Below are 22557 nucleotides of genomic sequence, written 5' to 3'. Positions count from 1 at the left end.
TTTGGTTTCGTGTAAGAAATAATTTAATGAAATTTTCAAAGGGAAAATTGAATTACAAATTTCAAAGAACCCTAAAATTTCAGGGATCAGATTTACAGCAATTATCTAAAACAACGGTAAACAGATTTTCAGTTACCAGTACACTGTACCCAACAATCAACACTGGCTCTCATGTCAGTAGGAAATGGCCCTTTACCTCCTTTATCTCCTTTATTGGCTCTTCTTTAGGATCCTCTTCCTCCGTCTCCATTGGCAGAGGTTCTTCAGAAGGTTCTTTAATTGGCTCTTTAATCTTCTCCTCTAGTTTCTCTATTAAAAAATGGAGATAACATCACATAGTGGTTCTGATCTAACTTCTGATGAACACTGACACTAAGCAGTTAGGATATTCCATTTCTAGCTGTTAACCACAAAAATAAAATATTCTTCCTGTAATATCATTGACTTGAATCTAATGTCATGCTCAACTTCAAATACCTTGCTATACTAATTAGGAAACTGTCAGCAGAAAAGAACTACTGATTTCAGAAGGACATAAAGTCTTACATTCATATATCATTTTTGCTACAAATGAAAGGGATAACATACTAAAAAACAGAAACAGGGACTTGTGATTATAGAAAATAAGAGTCCTCTTCCTCCAAGGTTCCAACAGCCTAAAGTTTTTCTTCAGAACACACACAATACACACATTCCTTCCTGGTCACTACTATCAATTTCAGTAAGGGTGATAGTAATTCAACAGCTAATTAGGCAATTATGCAATTCCTGACAACAGTAAAAAATATATCTATTAGTGTGGACATATAATTTAATTTCTCTAAATGGTAAAATGACAGACAAACCTGTAAGCAGAACAACTGTGGCTTTTTAAATAAATACATTATCAATTCAGTGGAAATAAATAATCCAACACTATATAAATAGAAAATCCCTCAAATGTTTTAAAAAGGAATTAATTCAGAATTTCAAATACCATTCTATGTATACTATGTCCCACTAAGTCATTACAACTATACCTTTTTCTTTTAGCTCTTGGGGTTTTTCCCAGGTTGATTCTAATGTTCTATTATTATAATAATATGTCTTCCCATCTGCTGTTTTATATTCAGTCCACTCAGAAACTGCTGTTGCTCCAGCTAAGGTAGCAGGTGAAGCTGCAATAGCAACCTGGGGATGTATCATAGGTACGATAGGAGGGGCCATTCCTGGCAATACACCTAAAAGAAGAATAATAGAAAATATTAGATCCAAGTACCAAATTGTGATACAAAGTAAAACTTTAAAATATGAGCTGAATCTATTAAACATCAATAAATGAATGAGCCAACTGAAACAAAAAAAATCATATAAAATATTAATTACTTAAATCTGGCTTACTTCTAATGCCTAAATTCAATTAGATTCAGAAATTCAACCCAAGAAGTACCTTAAAGTCAGAAATTTGTGTCACACCTATAACGAAATCTTGATAAATCATAATAACATAAAACTATAAAAATGATAAATTCTTTAATTAATAGAAATATATTTTTATAAAGAATTTAAGTTCTAATGAAATCAAAGCAATAAGCACATTTACTAGGAATATTTCCTGAGGAAAAATTATTTTCTTATTCTAAGATACCTAAAAAGGATATGAATAAAACTCTATTTCAAAGTAAATGACTGAAAAAATAAATAAGTAAAAGTAAGTCCCTGACTTTGTTATCAAATCAATTTTAGCATACTAAGTGATTAAGTCACATAGTCCTGTAAACTCTGACAGTTTATTATTTTCCAAAAAGAGAGCAAAATTTCTTTTATGTTTAAAAGATAAGCCAAGATTTATATTTTTCACCAGACAGCTAAATAAGCTGGTGCTACATAATCAAAAATGTGAATTAAAATTGGAAAAAAAAAAAAAAAGAACTTCATATCCTATACTAGAATTTAAGTTTCACGTAGTTAACTTCAGTAACTTTAAAATGCAAATTTACACTATAAACACACAAATATTCACACACATAAACTCACTAGCATGCAAGCATAATCACATCACTTTACACATGGAAATGATTTTTTTATATTTAACTTAAAAACACACATCAAAAATAAAATTAAATGTTATGAATATGAGAATGAAGTTGTTTACACTTATTACAGAAATCAAGATATAAAGTGATCTGACCTTATTTGCTTTTGTGAACCAACAAAGCTAATACTACAGGCAACTGGGAAAATTAAGTGTTGGCCAAATATGACAACTGCATTTATACTGCTCATTAAAAAGAAAAATATAAAAAAAATCCACTCACTTGGGCAAAATAAATAAATAAAAGGATAAACAACAACATTCACTACCATGCCAACTTACAGACAAAACAAACTAAGATGGTTTTAAAAATTACCGGTCTTGGTGGTAGCGACTGTCTTTACATACGGGCAGCTGACTATTTGCATCATTGCTACACCTGTAAAATGGATAAGCAAGCATACGTTGGAAAGCTGCCATTGTATGTCGGCTACCACTGGGATTCAGGGAAATAATTTACCACTACAATTTAGAATGTTATTTCCAAATGAAAAAGACCAAGGATGGAGTAGACTTTCTTTCTGTTTGACATTTTATGGGAAGTGGTGCCAAATTCAATGATAACTAGTTCTAAGTTATAGCATCAATTACCTTTTTATCAAACCAGCTGGTAATTTTTGAAGGAGTCTCAAGAGTTTAAAGTCAACAAAGGAAGAGTCCCTTCATTACATATGCATAACAGGTTTCCATGTGGGACATTTTCCCACAGGATATCAAGTCCATGCTGCTTAAGAAACCAGTGAAAGGCAGACACAGCATGGCACTGACAAGATACCTTCTCTGTGCTGCTGCTAAGTGGGAACTACATGCAGAAGCAGAGGCATGGAGCACAACCATGCAAAAGGAGAACAGTAAGGTAGGACAAAGAGGGTGAGAGCAAGGAAGAAAACTAAGTAGGAGACAGACCCAAATATTCTACTGCAAATAATAAAAGGGCAAGGATGAAGAGGAGGGTAGCATTCAACTAAAGACAGAATATCCACGTGTAGTGCCTGCTCTGTGGAATGCCATGGGCTTGGGACACTGTGGAGACAGGCTAACGAATTAAGAAAAATACAGCCCCACTGATGACTACATGGGTTGATTAATTTAGAAACCTCAATTTGTTTAAGCTGGCTAAAGGAATGGAAATTACGTACATTAGAAGAAGAATGAAGCCTCATCACGATGCATTACAATAATGATAAAAAGGGAATGAAAGGAAAAGCTGGAAACGTAAGATTTTTTAGTTGAGGAAATTTGAAATTAGAGAGTGAATTTTTTAAAATTTTTTAAGGAAAAGGCAAAGGGTTTGGAAATTAAATTTAATTTTCTATTTGTTTTGGCTAAAAAAATACTAAACCTATTTTAGTACTGACAAAAATTAAAAAGAATAAACTATTTTCCCCACAAAGTACATGAAAAGAAATTCTTCATGATTCAGAGAAAAAAATTTAAGCTAAACTCCTGGGTTTATAAATAATGTGCCTATGTTCACTCACACACACACAAAAATACTGCCAATTTTTGCAAACTGCCTTAACTTCTTAATTACATTTTAAATAAAAACAAAGCTAAACCTTCTATTAACACTGAAACTAAAACAAATGCACTGGACCATAAAAGCATGCTGAGTAGCTATATGTACAGTTTTATTTTCCATGTTTAAAGAAAGCAATGGAAAAATTCATTTGGTTAAGGAAGTTACAACATGTATTAGGTTTAAATTAGTATAAATACTGCCATCTGCAGGACCACTGAGCCTAGTAAGCCAGCACTAGAAATTCAATTCTTAGAATATATGAACTTTATTCTCAAAGATTGTTCCTAAAGACATTCCCCAATACATAATTTCAACTATACAACTAAAACAGAAGAAAATCCTACCTACTGATATTTAGGCCTAACTGCCATTGTCTAATATCAACTGAGCCAACAGAGAACTCTTGTATTTGACTATCAATATTATAGGTCACGATAAAAGAACATGTCTGTTTCTTCTCATGTTAAAAAGACCAAATTGAGGTTTTCTGAGGGTGACTATATGCACACCATGAAGACTCACAAAACAACCAAAGGGCTAAATTTTTAGTCTTCTTTTTAAAAGGAGCATTGGTTCAATTTTCCTACAACTCCATCCATCCTCAAATTATGTTCTACCAGGAAATTAGAAAATTCCATTTAGTATTCTGGATAATCCTGATGTCACTGACTATAAGCTTCTTAAAATTGCAAATAAGATTTTACAGTAGAAATCCTATAATCCTAATCCAATTCACTATCCCAAAGCCCACCTCTGAAGGTTTTATTTTACACCTAACTCTTCCACTCCTTTCCTTCACTTTGTTTGAGCATCCCCTCTTTAATCATCCTCAGAGCCATACACTGCTGTTTCAAACAGCATTTAAGGCTCCAAGATAAATTACATCCAAATCCCCCATTTACCTTACTACAAATATTCAACAAATATTACTTCAAAAATATTAATATTACTTTCTATAAAAAATTAGTTCCCTCTCCAAAGAATCTTTGGTATCATGCACAAAGTTTTGTAGATTATCTAATTCAGGTTGTCTTCCAACTGACCTACAAAATGTCATTAATGGCTGCCATTTATTAAATGTTTTTTGCTGCCAAACTTCATAGGTGCTACCTCATCTGGTAACTCAAATGTTTACCAACTGTTCTAAAATTCAATGGTGGGTGAGGGCCAGAGAAGACCAAGATATTCAAAGACAGCTGTAACTGAAGGGATTTTATTGTGACAAAATTCCACTTCCTATAAAAATAATTTTGGCTACTCTTTGATATTAGCAAAGAGTAGCTACTCTTTGCTACTCACTGGTACTATTAAGAACCTCCACAGCAAAACTAAACTCTTTTAGCTAACAGCCTTTCCAATGTTTCATATGTTATTATGCTACCTCTCAATCTTCTCTCTACAGAATTAACAACCCCAGATCCTTAAGATGACTCAGAATTCAGGATCTGGTCTTAACACTGTCCTGGCCCTAAAGCAGACCAAGATTGCAAGAGGTTATGTCATGCTTTTATCCATTTATCACTTCATTTTCTACAAAGAGTACTCCAAAGAGGAAAGTATCTAGCTGTTTATCTTTAATTTCGAAAAAGGGTAATACCTAGTATTTGAGAAAATTTTTTTATTTTCTTCTTACTTTCAAATGATTTCAGTTTCTTAAATATCATATACTATGCATTATCTAACACTACAAGAACATGAAAAAGATTTTCTAAAAAACCCACTAATTCTTAAATTTTTGGCTTCTTGCTCAGGTATAATAGCTGAAAGTGTTCTTTTCAAATACAAGGAAATAGACAATTAGAGCAACAGTGATGATTCATGTGTACAACTCATAACAGCTGTATCACAACCCTATTTTACATAAAAAATAATGCAATAAAGTAGCAGTCAGGTGGAAAGAACCTGAAATTAGGAGACAGGAGGCCTAGGTTCTATTCATCTTTGCTACAAACTAGCCTTGTAAACTTGACCTCTTTAGTTAAAGTGTCAGTCGCTCAGTCATGTCCAACTATGGACTATAGCCCACCAGGCTCCTCTGTCCATGGGATTTCCCAGGCAAGAATCTTGAAATGGGTTGCCATTTCCTCCTCCAGGGGACCTTCCCAACCCAGAGATCCAAACTGGGTTTCCTGAACTGCAGGCAGATTCTTTACTGTCTGAGCCACCAGGGAAGCCCTGACCTCTTTAAGGGATCAATATTTTCAACTATAAATCTAGGAGAACAGACGATGGATTAAGGAGCAAATGTGTCTGACAACAGCAAACACTCTCATATTTAGGATGCTGAACACTATCATTGTTTAATTCCTATGGGGAAAAACTTTACTCCAAATCTTTTAATTCCTTTTCTAGTTGAAATGATTTCCCCTAAGAAAATAAAACACATGAATTCACTGCAATTATGTAAACATTTAAGTGGTATATGTTATACTTCACAATTGTTACAGGGGAAGCACGCGTTTTGTTTCACATGAATTTTTTAAATTACATGACTCACAGTTTTTTCTCAGTATAACATCATTATTATGAGCATAGTATTTGGATCTGAAGTGCCCAGACTCAAACCCCAACACCTTATCAGCAGCTATGTGACCATGGGCAAGTAACCTTAACCTGTCTGTGTATCTACCTCCTAAGATGGTGGTGAAAATTACATGACTTATTACACGTAAAGTGCTTGGACCAATGGATGATATATAAATCACTTGTGGTAACTCTTATCACGTGATTTCTTAACTTCATACAGTCAATCCCTTAAAATATGGCATTTAGAACACATTTACACAAAAAGATGATCACTTTTAATTCATTGAGGCCATTATCCAAAACGAGTGTAGCTTTAAATGTGGCTCTAATTTTAAGACATGTAAACAACAATAACAAAAAAGGACATTTACCAAAACTGAAGAGAAAATATTGCAGTTAGCCATGAATCTTTCAAAAATGTTTCAAACAAGTGAGATTCAAGGCAAATTTCAAATGTAACAGACACATGAGAACAAACTAACTGACAATATGAAAACATAACTGGAGAAACTGTTATCATCTGTTGGTTACCTGGAAGTGGAATTGGCATGCCAGGAAGGGGAACACGAAACGGAGGTACCATGACTGGTGGAAAAGCAGGGATTGCTGCTGCTGGCTGAGGCACTGAATGCGGAACAGCAGGAGGTAACGTCTGGGGGTGCGGCTGAGGAACGGTTTGCACAGGTGTGGCTGTAGGAGCAGGAGTTGAAACACTAACTGTAGGCGTGGCAACTGAAACAGCAGAACTTGGGGTCTGATCTTGTGTTGTGGGTGCTGATAAGAAATAAAACAAAAATATGTATCACTCGTTCATAAACGATTTTACTATACTCATTCATCATTCACTCATTCAGTATTTAAGGGCCCATTCCATGCACTGAAAGGTATTTATAACAAGGTCTCTGTCTTCAAGAAGCTTGAAAATAGTTAAATGAAACACAAATAATAACTAAAATACAAAGTGAGATGGGATAAATGTACAGGAGTGTGAATCAAGACCCAAAGACCACTTCTATTGTGAGACGGTACAGAAAATTTCATACTGTGATGATAGGCCTTGAAAGATTATGATTTTAACAAGGAAAATGACAAAGTGAAAAGAGAAAATAAGCAAGTGGTGAGAAAACTGAGTAAAAGCAAAGAGTAGGGGACAAAAAGGACTTGTTTAGAAAACAGAAGGCAAGCAGTTAACTAGTCAAACACTAGGCATATCAACAGAACCAGTAAATTACAGCTGGAAAGGTAGGCAAGAAGCATAAATTGGGAGGCCTTGAACACACAACTTATGCGTTTGCACTCGACTGGGGAGGGAAAGGGAAGAACTCATGTAAATGCAGAGACATAATCTAAAAGAATGAACACCAAACTGTATCTGTATATACCCTTTTATTTTTACTACACATGCTTCAGAGTTTGATTTTTCTTTTTTAATAAGAATGCATTCACGTGTTATTTATGTGACTTCATGAATGTAAAAGGGATGAGTGGAGGCAGAATGAAGGTTTCTGAATGAAAGAGTAATAATCACTGTTCATTTGATGAATTAACCTGGCAGATGCATAGGAAGAAAAGGAAAAACAGAGATGTGAAAATCAATTTCAACACATCTGAAGTTGTCCAAGAAAGGAAGAACAGAGGGAAAAAGATATGCAATAACTAATGACTGACTGGATATGAACAAATGGAGTAAAAAAAAAAGGGTTTCTTTGTAATTATTTCAAAATAAAAAGGTTAAAAAAAGAGGAAAAAAAAAACCACTCAGGTTTCCAATGTGAGACCAGGAGAATGTGAAATTCAGGATAATCTGGTTCTGCTAATACATTCTTTTTTAGATATGAAAAATAAAAACATTTCACCCCTGGTAATCGCACATAAAATCAAATTGTGACTCTCGAAATATACAAAATTCGTATTTCTCTCCTTTAAAGTTTCAGTTCTCAAATATAATATTGCACAGAACTAAACCATCTAGTTCCAAAACAAAATTTGTTTTTATAATTCATTGGTAACAAATACGTCATCTTTATCTTGACAGAAGGAAAAATGTCAAACTTTACCTATACTGGACTAAGAATGAATTCATCAAATTTATAAATAAAACAGTGCTTTCCCAACCTTTATGCCAATTTTATTCTAAGGGAAAGCACACTGTCTAATGCAAACCACCCAATAATTCAACTGAAAAATGTGTCACTATCTTTCCTTCAGCTCCTAACAATGAAAAACTCACTTAGGCTGGGAAGATGTGTGCAATTTCATACTTGTTAATGAGGGACTCACCTTGGCTAAATAGACAGCAGGGCCAAACAAGTATCTTCAGGGGCCCAGGAATGAATTGGTGGTCTAGCATAGACCTAGCCTTAGGGTACAGTATCATATTAATATAATTTTATAACAGTGTGAAAAATACAAATTACATGCAACATTTGCCCAGTCCCATACATATACCATTTATCATTTGTAATCTACTGCAATGGCTGAAAATATATCTAGTTATTTCCCAACTTCCCTGAGAAGTAGGATTTCATCAGCATTTTTCACAAATTTGCACAAGATAAAACGAGTTTAGGCTCAACTGGGGTTAAAATATAAACTCCTTAATTTTCAGTTCCATTTACCCAGATTTACACTGCAGTTAATAGAATTACATTTTTTCAAAGTATTATGGTAATAGTACTTAGTAATATTTGTTAAAATTATGATATAAAGTACTGGAATCAGGAAAATGAGTTAGAAAGGGATCAAATTTCAAGGGGAAAGGTACACCAATGGAGATGGCAGAAACTATTCACTCATCCTCTTGCTGAAACAGGATTTTCTGAATTTGATTAGGGGCCGGGAGTCATGACAGAAAAGGGACAAAGGAAATAAAAGAATTAAAATTAAATGAGGAGCTGGGAGAATGGTAGCTAGGACTTTATAATAAGTAAATTTCTATTAGCTTCATTTGCTAAAATGACTAGTGTAACACTAGAACTCAAAATATACTACTAATCCAGCCTCGGACCTTAACTAAAGACAAGTGACTGCCTCTAAGAGATGGAAAAAGAATTCTAAGAATTATAGTAAGAATTATACTAAGAATTATAGTATGGTAACACTTCATGACTGAATCAAGCGAAATAAAAATAGATGTCAGGAATACTGAAAGACAACATCAAAACTGATGTTTAAAGGCAGTAAAAAGAACAAGATTTCACTGTTTTGTTCTTAGAATAAAGACCTTCCTTTCTATCACTGAAGAGTATGCAAAAAAAAAAAAAACAGGAATTCTGAATAGAATGGTTAATAACCACAAGACACCTATGGGCCTACTGATAGACCATTCCAATACAGAAATGGAATATATAGAGAACAGTTCAAAGTTTTTGGCTATCCACTTTCCTTAACAAATACTACGGATTCTCTTTCCGAAGAAGACAGGGAAAACAACAGAATCAACACAGAGCCTCCCCCACAGAACCACAATGCTTTTAACGATCTCCGTCTCCCATTTCGACCAAAAGTACCCCATAAAAACTGGCAGCTTTTTGCCTTGCCGCACAGGTTTAAGAAACATTTGCCTATAAAAAGGCAAAGATCCTCAACCAACTAGCTGGTATCACTGCTAAACTTCTAAATTTTCAGAAGTCAACATAGCTACAGAAGAAATCAGACTAATAAAGCATTATTTACATCTTTCTATTAAGTATATTTTCTCCCAAGCTATCTGAAAAGTATCAGATAGGGCCTTTAAAAAAACTGTCTCCCTTACACAGGTACCTTACTACTTCAGTTACTACTTGTGTAAATAAAATCAAATTTGAATTTTTAAAATGACTAGATTTCTCTTATTTCTTATAAAGTAATATACACTAATAATTCCCTAGTCCCCAAAGCTACTGGGGGAGGGAGAAGAGTTTCTTTTTTCCCCCTTATTCTCACCTATTATCCAGGTAGGAAAAGACTCTTAGGATTGTAATTCCCTTATAAGGATAACTATGTATCTTCATATCATATTAAATAATCAAATCAATAAAATTATTTAAATATTTGGGTGCTCAATCTGAACCTGCAGAATAAGTACAGTATTTATATATTTTAAAAAAATAAACCCAGAAATAGTATCATAAATATTAATGACAGTCTTTTAAGCAAATTAACATTCTTCTCTCCTCACCCCTGAAGTCTATTCATCACTGCTAATCTTTAGAGAAAAGACGTACCTTTGGGCTTCTGTGATTTCATACCTGAAAGTTCTCTTACCTTTTGGACTGCTTCTAACTCAAGTCCTCATTACATCTGCCTGCACATCATTCCGAGACCTAGCTACCTTTAAACAAGATTACTGCAAGTTTTCCTAAGTTTCCCCAATTTCAACATTAACCAGAAAATGAGCACAAGAAAAAAATCTTACAGAATACTAAATTTATACAAACCACCTAGCGCCTGCCTGCCTCACTTATCTGCCTGGTTCTTAAAACTCTCCATAACCTGGTCTCTTATTCAATATATTACCTAATAAAAAGCCTCCCACCTAACAATCTTACAAACTATATTTACCGTCATTTCCTGACCTATGTTTCCCCCATCTGAAACACCTCTCTGAAATTTTGAACCTATTCAAATCCTATTACACACCCTTTATGATCCATCTCAATACCCATGTAGTCCACTCACTTGTCTCTCCGTTTTCTTGAATTCTTATATCTTCTAGCTTCGCTGTATAACTCTGCACACTATTTTCTAATTGTTTCACATGCATTTTTCTTGCCTCCTCAATTAGAAAAACTGGAAACTCTGCAAGATAGGGGCCAAGACTCACACTTATTTTGCAAATCCACAGCACCCAACATTACTGTTGGCCAAGTTGAACAGCTAACTCTGCACTTTTCCAGTTTAGCTTCATGAATTTCAATTGAACAAATAATTTTTTCTACTAATATAAATTTCTGTTCTTTTTAGCCAAAAGTCTTAATGTCAAAAATGTATTTTAAATAATATCAAGGATAATACTTAAACTAGGACCATATGGGAATGCATTCCTACTTGTCCATTTCTCTAGTCCCTAAATGAAAACACATGCTGACCAATACTCACTTGATACTGTCTGCGAAACTGAAGAGGCAGTTGTGGTGGTGGAAGTGGTAGAGGATGGGGTTGACGATGATGCTGAAGTAGATACTGCAGGCGCTGGGCTACTGGTCGTAGGGGTGGAAGCACCAACTGCCTGTGCTTGCACTTGCACTTGCGCCTGCACCTGGGCCTGGGCCTGCGCCTGCGCCTGGGCCTGCGCCTGTGCTTGAGCTTGTGCTTGGGCCTGGGCCTGGGCCTGAACCTGCGCCTGGGCTGCAAGCATAGGTGTCAGTTCTGACTGCTGAATAACCTTAACTCCATCTGGCTTGGTCCATGCAGATTCACGTGTCCGAGCATTATAATAATAAACCTGCAGAAGAAGGAAAATCATCAGTTTCAAAGAACCTGTCAACTATCATTTATAAATAATACAATGATATTTTGTCTTAAATAGTATTTTTTTAAAAACCTAGAAAAGAGAAAGTACATCAGAATCAGCTGTTCATATGAGATTATTGGTAATTTTTCACTTTTTCCTTTTCCCTCAATTTTCTATAAAGAGCATACTGTATTTTTAACACATCAAAAAAGGAGAACCAAGGCTATGTTTTGTGCATAGTTAACACAGCAGATCTAAGACCGCTATCCTTAGAAAGCCATTGTCCACCATTCCCTAACTGATAGGAATGGCTCAACTACTTACGCAAACAATGCAGTTTATGCTCTATACCTGCCTTCCTTCTAAAGTCTGGAATTTGGTAAGTGTAAGGCAGATGGTACCAGATATGGGACCAGTCCCCAATGAAAACTTTGATTCCTCAGCTCAGGATAGCGTCCCTGGCAGACAACACTTTACCAGTGTTTTCACAATTCCATGGCACAGGAATTAAACACACTCTTATGAGACTCCAACTGAAAGGACTCCTGAAAGCTTGTGCTTGGTTTCCTCCAGACTCCGCCCCATGCACCTTTTTTTTCTTTGCTGGTTTTGCTTTGTATCCTTTTTCTATAATTAGTCATAGCTGCAAATACAACTACCTGCTGAGTCCTGTAAGTTCTCCCAGTAAACACTAAACCTGAGAGCTGTCAGGGGACCTAAGGTGTGTATTTAAAAACACAGGTTTCAGAATCACAGGCAAACCTATGATAGTGCTCCAGGCCACCTTACGTCTGTGCAGAAGTCCAACCAAGTGAACCTTTCCTAGAGTCCTGCCCTACCCTGGCTTACTTGAGTTTCATTCTTAATTGGCAAGGATATAGTCACTGATTTCAATCTGCCAAATTCCCAGGTTTTACTCTTCTGTCACCAAGAAGATAACAACCTAAATACATTTCATAATTTACCTTCCCATCTGGAGTTTTATTTTCAACCCATATCTCCTCAGTAGGAGGCAGTGCTGGAGTACCAGGAGCAGTCACGGGAGGCATTCCTGGTGGAAACATCATACCAGGAGGAGGAGGCATGGTTCCCATGGGTGGAGGCATGAAAGGTGGTCTCTGTTAATTCACAAGAAGTAATGTCACTTGTGTTTGTCTTTTTTCCTTCAAATTATTACTAAATTCTACCCAAAAGGTAAGGCACTGTAAGAGAAATTAGCTTTATAGTCAATTCAAATACATTTACCTAGGTTGTTGTGTAAGCAAAGTTTTTCTGTAATAAAAATGATTACTAAACAGACTAGAAGAAAGTATGTCAAGATACTAATAACAGTCATCTCTGGGTTGTAGAATTATAGGTGAGTTTTGCTTTATTATTTATACCTTAACTGCTATTTCATATATTGGGCACTACATTACTTTCAGAAGAAAAAAACTGATTCTCTTAACACCAGCCACCCAATGCCTTGACAGCTCACCTACAACAGGAACCAACAAACTATAAGAGAAATGTTATTTTACAAATAACAAGTAATAACTTAAAAAGAAAAATCAGATATACCTAACCTTTTATTCTCTTTTCCTATATGGAAAAAATTATTAGCTAGGAAAACATTTATTTCCTAGTTTTCAAATAATAATAATGTAGCTCACCAAAGATGCTAACATTAGTAAGTTTAAAAGATACAGTAAAATAATTATTCACTTTACTTTTGTGAAAAGAATCTAAATGGTATATATTACAATTAAAAAAATAAATCTCCCGAAACCATTACTGATTCAACACTATCCCTCATAATTCCTTCAATGACTGCTGACTCAACCCAAGATCCTGAACCAAAGAATTTAACTGTAACTGCTATATCTTACTCACTAAAGTAGAAAAAAGGTCTGCAATTCTGAAAACAGATTTTGAACAGGGATTAAAAGATTTCCTCTATAATCTACAAGTAACATTAGAACTTAATTATCCAAAGCATCTTAATCTGGATAATGGAATTGACACTATGCCAATAATGTGAAAGTTACTTTTTTTCCTAAAAAAGTTTTCTTTTCCATACTCGTGTTTCTAGATTCAAATGACTGTCTTTCAAGCATCAATCAGCACACAGGCCCATGTTCTATAAAATATTCATTCCAAATATATGCTACACAGTATCTGAAAATCATTTGGATTTAAAGTAAAATCACACAATGGTCCATCAAGACCAAAAAAAGCATCACATTAGGAAGCATCCCATTACAACATCTGATATATTTCCATTAGAGGGTTACATTAACCCATTACATTTTATAATATTCCACAAAGAGGTTTAACTCTTAAAGGCACAAAATAGAGTAAATTCACACGTAACAAGTTATACCACAGTCAACAAGTCAAAAAGTTACTTCATATTCTAATTCTAAAGAAAATATAAAACCATTTAACTGTTTAAGAGGGCTAGGGGGAAAGGAGGGACAGGCTTATTCTAGGAGGGCAACAAAATAACTAAGCAAAGTACTAAAATCTGGTGTTTCTGCCATACACACAATTCTATGAGAGCTAACATCACTTAAATAGTACCTCATTATCTCTATTTTTAGTAAATTCATTCTTGATTATCTAAGCTAACAGAAGGCATATGATACTACTGTATTTGGTTTCAGAACTGTATAGGTTAAATAAACGGAAAACTCAGAAACAGTCAAAAAGAATATAATCTCAAAAGTAGGTATTTGAGAGTTGATACCTTCATAACTTCACTAAAGGATATATGCTTCAGGCTAAAACACTAGGAAAATTTTCATTTAAGGAAATTTCACAAAAATTCTGTTTCTAAAACTGTGAGACATTCATATTTTTTCCTAGGAAAGGAAAAAAATTCAAATACTGTGCTTACAAAATGTGCTGATTGTCACATTCTAGATTCTATACTAGGGATCATTCGTGGAAAGAATTCTTCAGGAATATATAAATATATATAAACTCATTAGTAATGTATATCATTGAAAACAAACTTCCCTCTCTTTACACATAAGCTTTCAAATATCATTTCCCATCAAGAAGATTATTAAAGACAACTGTCAGAGATGAAAGCAAGTTAGAACTACCTTATTCAATCCTAATATACATATTTTTTCATCACCATATAAATTTCCATTCTGAATTTCCATACTAATTATCATTATCAGTGCTTTTGAAGCAACACATTAGTATAAAGATGTTCTCTTTAGTTCTCATTCTCCTATAAACCCAAGAATACAAGTTTTATTCATACATACAAAACTCATACATACTATTGATACTAACACCAACAAAGAAATAGCTATCTCTACATTCTTTACCTGAAGGTGTGGAGGGCCCATAGGTGGAGGAATCCCTCCTGGAGGAGGCATTGGTGGCATATTAGGATCAAAAGGGGGACGTCCAAATGGGGGCCGAGGTGGTGGAGGAGGGCCTCGCATCATACCAAAAGGTGGAGGAGGTCGCATCAGAGGTGGTGGGCCTCGCATCACTGCGTTTGGTGGGGGAGCTGGGCCTCGGAACCTCAAGGCCTGCTGTTGAGCCATCCTGTATGGGAAACCAATGAATAAAATTTTCTTTCTCAAAGTAAGAAAAATATAGCTACTAAACTCTGATTACATCAATTTTTAAAGCCCTTAAGAGCAAGCAGAGTTGGAAAGTCATCATTTTGTATCACTGTATCAATGGACACCAAATCTAGGAGGAAATGAGGGGGTTATTTGCATGGTCTTAATATATCTTTCCACATGTTTCTTACAATAGAAATAAGGATAAACAAAACACTATGCAATAGAGAAACTGACCTAACACAACTGAGAGGGACACAATACCACCTATTCCAAGCAAGAATGTTTAACCTCAACATAATGAGTTATTAGACAAACACAAAATAATGTTCTATTACAAAGTGGGGAGCAGGGAGTATATTCTTCAGAAATGCTGTTATAAAAAGAAGAAAAAAGGAAAGTTGTGGAAATGTTCTAGATTAAAGGAAGCCAAAGAGACATGACAATACAATTCCAACTCTAGACAGGATACTAAACTAGAGAGAAGAAATACGATAAAGAACATAATGCATTAACAGACAACACTGGAATAAAGGCAAAAGATTACTTTTTATCAGTGCAAATTTACAAAGCAGGTAACAGTGCTGTCCCAGAGAAGATCACTATTCTCAGAAAACAAGCACTGGAGTATTTATAGGTAAAGGGCCATGGTGTGTGTGACCCTTTACCACAAATGGTTCAGGGTAACAGAGAGCACATACGTGACCAAGCAACAAAGCAGAACAGGTAAAATATTAACATTAAGCATACTATTTTTGTTTTTGCAACTTTTTGGAACCTTGAAGCTACTTCTAAATACAAGGTTTTTATAGCAGGGGAGGCTAACAGCTTAAGACATAATTAGCATTCTCATATAAAAGGGAATGCCCTTCTGTACTGTACTGTACTTCTGTACTGTTTTCACCCCACCCCAGTCTTCAATCTCTAGCTAAACACCTTCTTTACTTTCTCCATGGCATTCAAGCAGATAAGCAATATCACATTAGATGGTGTTCTCTATCTCCTAAGTGCCTTTTTTTTTTTTTTTACTAATGTTTTCACTCTTACAAATGCTTACTGGGCTTCCCAGGTGGTGCTAGTGGTAAAGAACCAGCTTGCCAATGCAGGAGACATAAAAGATCTGGGTCAGGAAGATCTCCTGATGGAGGATGTGGGAACCCACTCCAGTATCCTTGCCTGGAGAATCCCATGGACAGAGGAGCCTGACCTGCTACAGTCCACAGGGTCACAAAAAGTTGGACACAACTGAAGCAACTTAGCATTCACACAATCAACCTAACTCTGAAATAAGATTTTATCAACCTCACTTTACAGATTAAGGCACACAAAAGTAAAACAACTTATCCAAGGCCACACAGCTGGTTCAGTGGTAAAGTGAAGTGAAAGTGAAGTCGCTCAGTCGTGTCTGACTCTTTGCGACTCCATGGACTGTAGCCTACCAGGCTCCTCGGTCTATGGGATTTTCCAGGCATGAATACTGGAGTGGGTTGCCATTTACTTCTCCAAAATTCAAACACAGGCGAAAGGCTCTTATATACTACACCATGCTGTCTATGTTAGCCCCTTTAGAGCAAGAATTGTCTGTCCTGTTCACCTTTATATCCCCAGCACATAGTTATTTATGCCTGCCCATAGCAGGGCTCAGTAGTATTTGCTGAATGAACCAATGAATATGTAGGTGATACTGTACCTTATAAATAGGGTATGTAGAATCTTATAAAAATCTTTACTATAATATGCCATAGTGAATTTACTGAGCACCTATCACAGTCTACCTACTAGCTACAATAATTCTCTCCATTATAAACATGAAATTTACATTCCAGTGCTCAGGAGAAGATTAACAATTATATCCTCATGTGCATCTGATAATAATCATTCTGACACTCTCGCCTCACCAGATTCTTCCAACTTTCCTACATTTTTCAACCCTGTGCTTAAGACTACCCTTTCAACTTTCTCTAAATTTTCCACATCGTAGTTCAATTCAGACATTAAAAAAAATCCTAATAAAAGAACCAACTTGCCTTCTAGGAGAGCACAAGGATTGTAAACACATCCAGAACTACTATACCAAACATATTTCACCAAATCTGCAAATCATCCTACACTCCAATGGTAGAAGTATGAGTTAAAAGCAGTGACTGCAGAAACAATAATCAGCCTTTTTCAAATTACACGCACTCCCAAAACGCTGATGGGTCACTGTTACCGAAGCAATGTCTTAACCTTTGGGACAGGAAAAATCTTCACCAAGGAAAGATATTCCATCTCAGCCTTCAGCTATACATTATTTCTTTCTTTTGAATGTCACACTTTCTAGCTCTAACTTGAAGTTAAGTATTTTAGGCTCTAAAACCATGGCAAGTCAAACCAGGGCTCTGCCTTCTGTTTCAGGCTTCTTACCTATTTTCTGAACCTGAATATACTCAGATGTAAGTGAGGGGCAGTGGGGACAGAAATGAAACCTCTCTCTCTCTCTCTGTTTAATAAGATAATCCCCGTGAAACATTTAGGATGGTACCTGGGACACAGTGAACTATTTTAACCATCATTACTTTCATTCTCCCACAAAACCTAGCATAGTACTCTACCTGAAAAGCTAGATGCTTTCAAATGTCTGCAGTGAAAATGCTAGCAAAATTCACATAATTTCCTCTATCGACAGCCTCAAGCTGCCATTTTCTTATGTCAGATATGTATAGCACATGTGCTGAGCTCTTCATATGCACTTTATCACAACAACCTTACCTGCAGTGAGGGTTAAAGAAGCTAATGAAGTACTTGGAACAGTGCTCAGCACATTTTTATTAATTATTATTGCTGTTACTACAACATCAGTATAGTAATAGTAGCAATCAAAAACCATAATTTAGTGACTACTAAAATTACCTTGTTAAACAGTATTAATATTAGTAGCAGTATTAATATTATTATAATCATTATTAGCAGGCTCTATATAACCTGGCCCTTGCTGATCTCTCTACAGACTCTAATCCTTTTGATCAACTACTTCATTACCCTGAAGCCTCTGCACTTGCTTCCTCTGCCTGGCGTGCTTTTCCCCAGAGCTTTATGTAACAGACTCTCTCATTCTTCAGTTAAAGCTCAAAGTTCTTTCCCACCTTAGTCTCTCCCACCTCCTTTCTATCTCATTATCCAATCTGAGTTTACAACTATGAGGTAAATGCTATGAAAAAAATCCTCACATTTATTTAGTTTTATATTACCTATACTCACTAGTATTTTCTCTTTAGTATATTGATGTCTCCCAGAGCCCAGAAGGCAGGTGTTCAATTACTGTTTTAATAATGAGAGTGAACCCTAGGTATTTTTTCTATACCAAGCAGTTATAGGGACATTATGTACTAAGTCCATGTACTTAGTACATGTACTAAGTCTTTCAATCATCATAAAAACTCAATGAGATAAGTTTGGCACCGGTTTTACAAAGGAAACTATAGCACAGAAAAAGAACTTGTTTCATGTTAGTTAGTGGTAACACCAGCGTATTCTTATTCCCAGTGTACAGTTGAGGAAATTCAGACAAGCACCTTGTCATAAGTCATAAAGCATTAATAAGTAAATAAAGGCCCTGGGTAAAGTATCTGTACCAACATGACTCTAAAAGTTATCTTAATGATCCTTACTCATAAAGGAATAGAAAGGTATTTGGATCTCCAAATAAATCCTATTGTGGATTATTCGCATTCCTACCACTTTGGATCTTTACGAAAATAGAAGCGTACATGCATGAACAGAAATGCAGAAAAAATTTTTTACAAGAACAAATTATTTCCCTAGAAGTACTATATCTAGATATGCAATCTTCCCAATGGTAAGCACTGCAAATACTTTAGCACAACGGAGCAAAATTTTTAAATGCTGATATATGGGAAGCAAATTATAAAGTAGACTAAGTGAGGAGACCTAGGTTTTAATCCGGACCCAGTGACTTTGTGTAGTCTCTTCACACTTGTAGGCTGATTTCCTCATCTGGTGTGGTTAGTTTGAAATTTAGATCAATCTTAATTAGCATGGAAGCTCCCAGAGGACAAAGGATTTTAGTCCGGTTCAAGACTACTGCCAGCACCTAGGTCAGTGACTCTTATATAGCACACAATAAATGTGAGTCCAATAAATGGACCATCTCTAAATCTCCTATAACAATTTATTTACGATATATATACCTGAAAACCTGATTCGTGGGGCACTATGACGGTGACAACACCATAACGTATATTCAGAATACAAATGCAAAAAATTAAGCCCCAATTTCTGTACTCAGAGGCCACAAAAAACTAATTCCTCTTAAACCATGAGAAATGCTAAAATAAAAGTCTGTACCACATGCTGTGGAAGGAATTTCCAACCCCAGAAGTTAAGGCATGAAACATTTGCAAGAGAACACCTAATTTAAAGCACTATTCAAATCAGTTTTGCAGCAGCGTCTACACTTACTATTAATAAAATCTAAAAGGCTACTCACTGTAAAACTGAAGAAAGATACTCTCTTAAATGCAAAGTAATGTTTCCAAATCAATCCATAAGGCTAGCTTAAGTACCTCTTGAGATAAGAATCAGGTATAACCCTTTCATCACTAAATACTAAACGACCCTGGCAATGCACTCTGATCACTTAGTATTGAAGTATATACGTGGGGTTTAAAGATTTGAGATCCATCCCTGAAATAAGACTTTATTCCTGTCAAACTAAAAAATTTTTGACAACTCATCATCTCAAAGACATGATTTTTCCCCCCTGAAAACTTTAGTAACAATACCCAGTTTCCTTATACAATTTTATCTGGAGCTCTAGACAATGCTAGAGTCATCATAACTTTTTCTACTCTTCCTCATTCTCAAAGAATGACAACGGGCACAAATCAGAATGGGGGCTAAACATCTGAGATGCCATTTTTTTCCACCCAAGAAAAAGATAAAGTATCAAACAGACGTAAAGCTCTGTACCTCGTTTTCCCTAAAAACCACTGATTAAAGACTTCTCTCTCCAAGACAATTAAAAATTCCAGAGGCAGCCCAGAAACCAGGGCGAGAAAGGTCATTGCTGCCGTCCTTAGGGAGACAGTGTGGGCAGACGACTAGAAGTGAGGATAGAAAAGTGCAGGCTCCCAAGCCTGGCTGCCTGCGTTCAAGCCACTTCCTGAAGCCAAGATTCTACCAAAGACACCTGGCTCTAGGTCAGTTTCCTCACCTGAAGGATGGGTAAGTCACTTAACTGAAGGTGGCTCTTGCTCCGGGGCCTGCAAAACCAGAAGAGCAACTACTCCAAAAGGTGGGTGTGAGGATCACAAGAGAAAACACTAAGGAAAAGGCTCTCTGGCTCTCGGAAGCACGAAACAAATGACTGCCGCTATTGTTACTCCTCATAAACTCGGGATAAGGGATCAAACGATGAGAAAGGGAGGCCGCGTGAAGTTAAAGGAAAGCAAGCGACGTGGGCAAAAAGGAACCAGGCGGACGCGGGGACACCAAAAGGCGGCGGAGGACGTGAAGAAGGCCGAGCCAGGGCGCCGAGGAGTTGCCCCGCGGCATGGAGGGCTTCAGGGAGGAAAACTGGGCCCGCGGCGGCGCCAAGCCGGGAGTCAGGCTGAGGGCCGCCCAAGCGGAGGCGGACTGCGTCTGAGGCGGGGCCCCAAAGCGGGAACCCCGGACCCAGCCTGTGGGCCGCAAGCTGCGAGGGGCGCCTGGGCCCCACGAAAACGGAAATGAGCGCCCCGAGAACCCACAGGAGGCCGCGGCCGAAACCCGGCCCGGTCTCATTCAAGCCGCCTTCCCTTCCCCCTTCTCCAACCCCATGCGGTCCGGGCTCTTGGCCGCCGCGCCTCCTCAGTCCACCCTCCACCTCGGTTCTCCGTGCAGCAGGCTTAGCCTCTGGGACGTCGGAGCGCCGAGATGTAAGGCGGAGCAGTGCCCTTACCTGAGCTCCCCGGGGTTGAATCGCTCACCGTCTCCCCCGTCCCCACCACGCTCCGCCATTACAGAGGGCCGCTTTCATCCACCCGCCGACTGGGCGTCCCCTATTGGTCGGGTGGATCGTCAATCCCGTGAGAGAAAGGCGGAGATAGCGGAGACTTGTGAGGTGATTTGTCAAACTCTCCATCAATCGCCGAGCTGAGGGTGGTGTCTGCCTTATTATTGGTGAAAGGGCCCGCCGACTTTAAAAGCGGTATGGAGACAGTCAGTTGATTGGTCGCTCAGAGGCTTTATGGGAAAACGAGACACTAGCAACGAGGAGCCGCCGGCGCCCTCTCGAGGTTAGCGAAACTAGGTCCTCCCACGTACGGCTAGGCCTGCGGTAGCCACGTGTCTGTCGGCTTCCAGGAAAGCCAATTGTGGGGCCATATTGTCCTCGTACCGGTCATATTGGCTCGGGCCTTGACCATTTCTATTGAGTGAGCCAATGAAAAATCGACCTGGGTCGCCGGTAAACCAATCACAGAGTTGTTGTAGAAACGAGCTATTTCCCAGATTTTTAGAATCTAGAGTCCTAAGGGGCCACCAGTTTATACCCGTGTTATTAAATGATACATTACTAACCACAAGAATACCTGTTAAACTGTATTCAATAATTAGTTGCAGGCTGATAAGTGTTACAAATTGCTCTATTAAGTTGGGGGAAGGAAACGTCTTGGCAATTTATAATTTAAACCATACGTCCTTCAATTTTAAAGTATACTTGTGTAAAATTAGCATACCCTAATACTTCCCTGGTGGCTCAGAAGGTAAAGCGTCTGTCTGCAATGCAGGAGACCCAGGTTCGATCCCTGGGTTGGGAAGATCCCCTGGAGAAGGAAATGGCAGCCCACTCCAGTATTCTTGCCTGGAAAATCCCATGGACGGCAGAGCCTGGTAGGCTACTGTCAATGGGGTCTCAAAGAGTCGGACACAACTGAGAGACTTCACTTTCACTTTAAATACCCGAGGAATTCTGAATATTTATTAAACTTTTTATTAAAAACAAAAACCTTCGGATACTGGGGTTTCAAAGGCACGATGAAGAGGAATTCCACCATTCAGATAAAATCAGATCAGATCAGTCACTCAGTCGTGTCCAACTCTTTGCGACCCCATGAATCGCAGCACACCAGGCCTCCCTGTCCATCACCAACTCCCGGAATTAACTCAGACTCATGTCCATCCAGTCAGTGATGCCATCCAGCCATCTCATCCTCTGTTGTCCCCTTCTCCTCTTGCCCCCAATCCCTCCCAGCATCAGAGTCTTTTCGAATGAGTCAACTCTTCGCATGAGGTGGCCAAAGCACTGGAGTTTCAGCTTTACCATCATTCCTTCCAAAGAAATCCCAGGGCTGATCTCCTTCAGGATGAACCGGTTGGATCTCCTTGCAGTCCAAGGGACTCTCAAGAGTCTTCTCCAACACTACAGTTCAAAAGCATCAATTCTTCGGCG

At 37.4% G+C, this 22557-nt stretch overlaps 1 protein-coding gene across 13 annotated transcripts in view; it reads right to left on the bottom strand.

The window, feature by feature from the left end:
• Nucleotides 1–21211, bottom strand: part of TCERG1 (transcription elongation regulator 1) — a 51878-nt gene extending 30667 nt beyond the window's left edge. For 3 of the 13 annotated variants that reach the window (XR_011464840.1, XM_070374558.1, XM_070374559.1), the window contains exons 1-9: nt 21067–21211; nt 14880–15105; nt 12522–12674; nt 11202–11547; nt 10782–10901; nt 6654–6896; nt 2391–2453; nt 1020–1220; nt 197–309 (exon numbers count right to left, since the gene is read on the bottom strand). Coding sequence is in view for 12 of the 13 variants with exons in the window: in XM_070374558.1 (XP_070230659.1) it covers nt 197–309; nt 1020–1220; nt 2391–2453; nt 6654–6896; nt 10782–10901; nt 11202–11547; nt 12522–12674; nt 14880–15105; nt 21067–21125 (1524 nt within the window). In the remaining variant the exon portion in view is untranslated. The remainder of the gene's footprint in view (nt 1–196; nt 310–1019; nt 1221–2390; nt 2454–6653; nt 6897–10781; nt 10902–11201; nt 11548–12521; nt 12675–14879; nt 15106–21066) is intronic. The other 10 variants (XM_070374562.1, XM_005906615.3, XM_070374565.1 and 7 more) reach the window with 6 other exon arrangements.
• Nucleotides 21212–22557: the final 1346 nt, after the last annotated feature.

This window comes from Bos mutus, chromosome 7 (genome assembly GCF_027580195.1).
Source record: "Bos mutus isolate GX-2022 chromosome 7, NWIPB_WYAK_1.1, whole genome shotgun sequence".
Taxonomy (NCBI): Eukaryota; Metazoa; Chordata; class Mammalia; order Artiodactyla; family Bovidae; genus Bos; species Bos mutus.
Note: the sequence above shows the minus strand (reverse complement) of the source record. Positions and strands in the feature narration are given on the sequence as shown.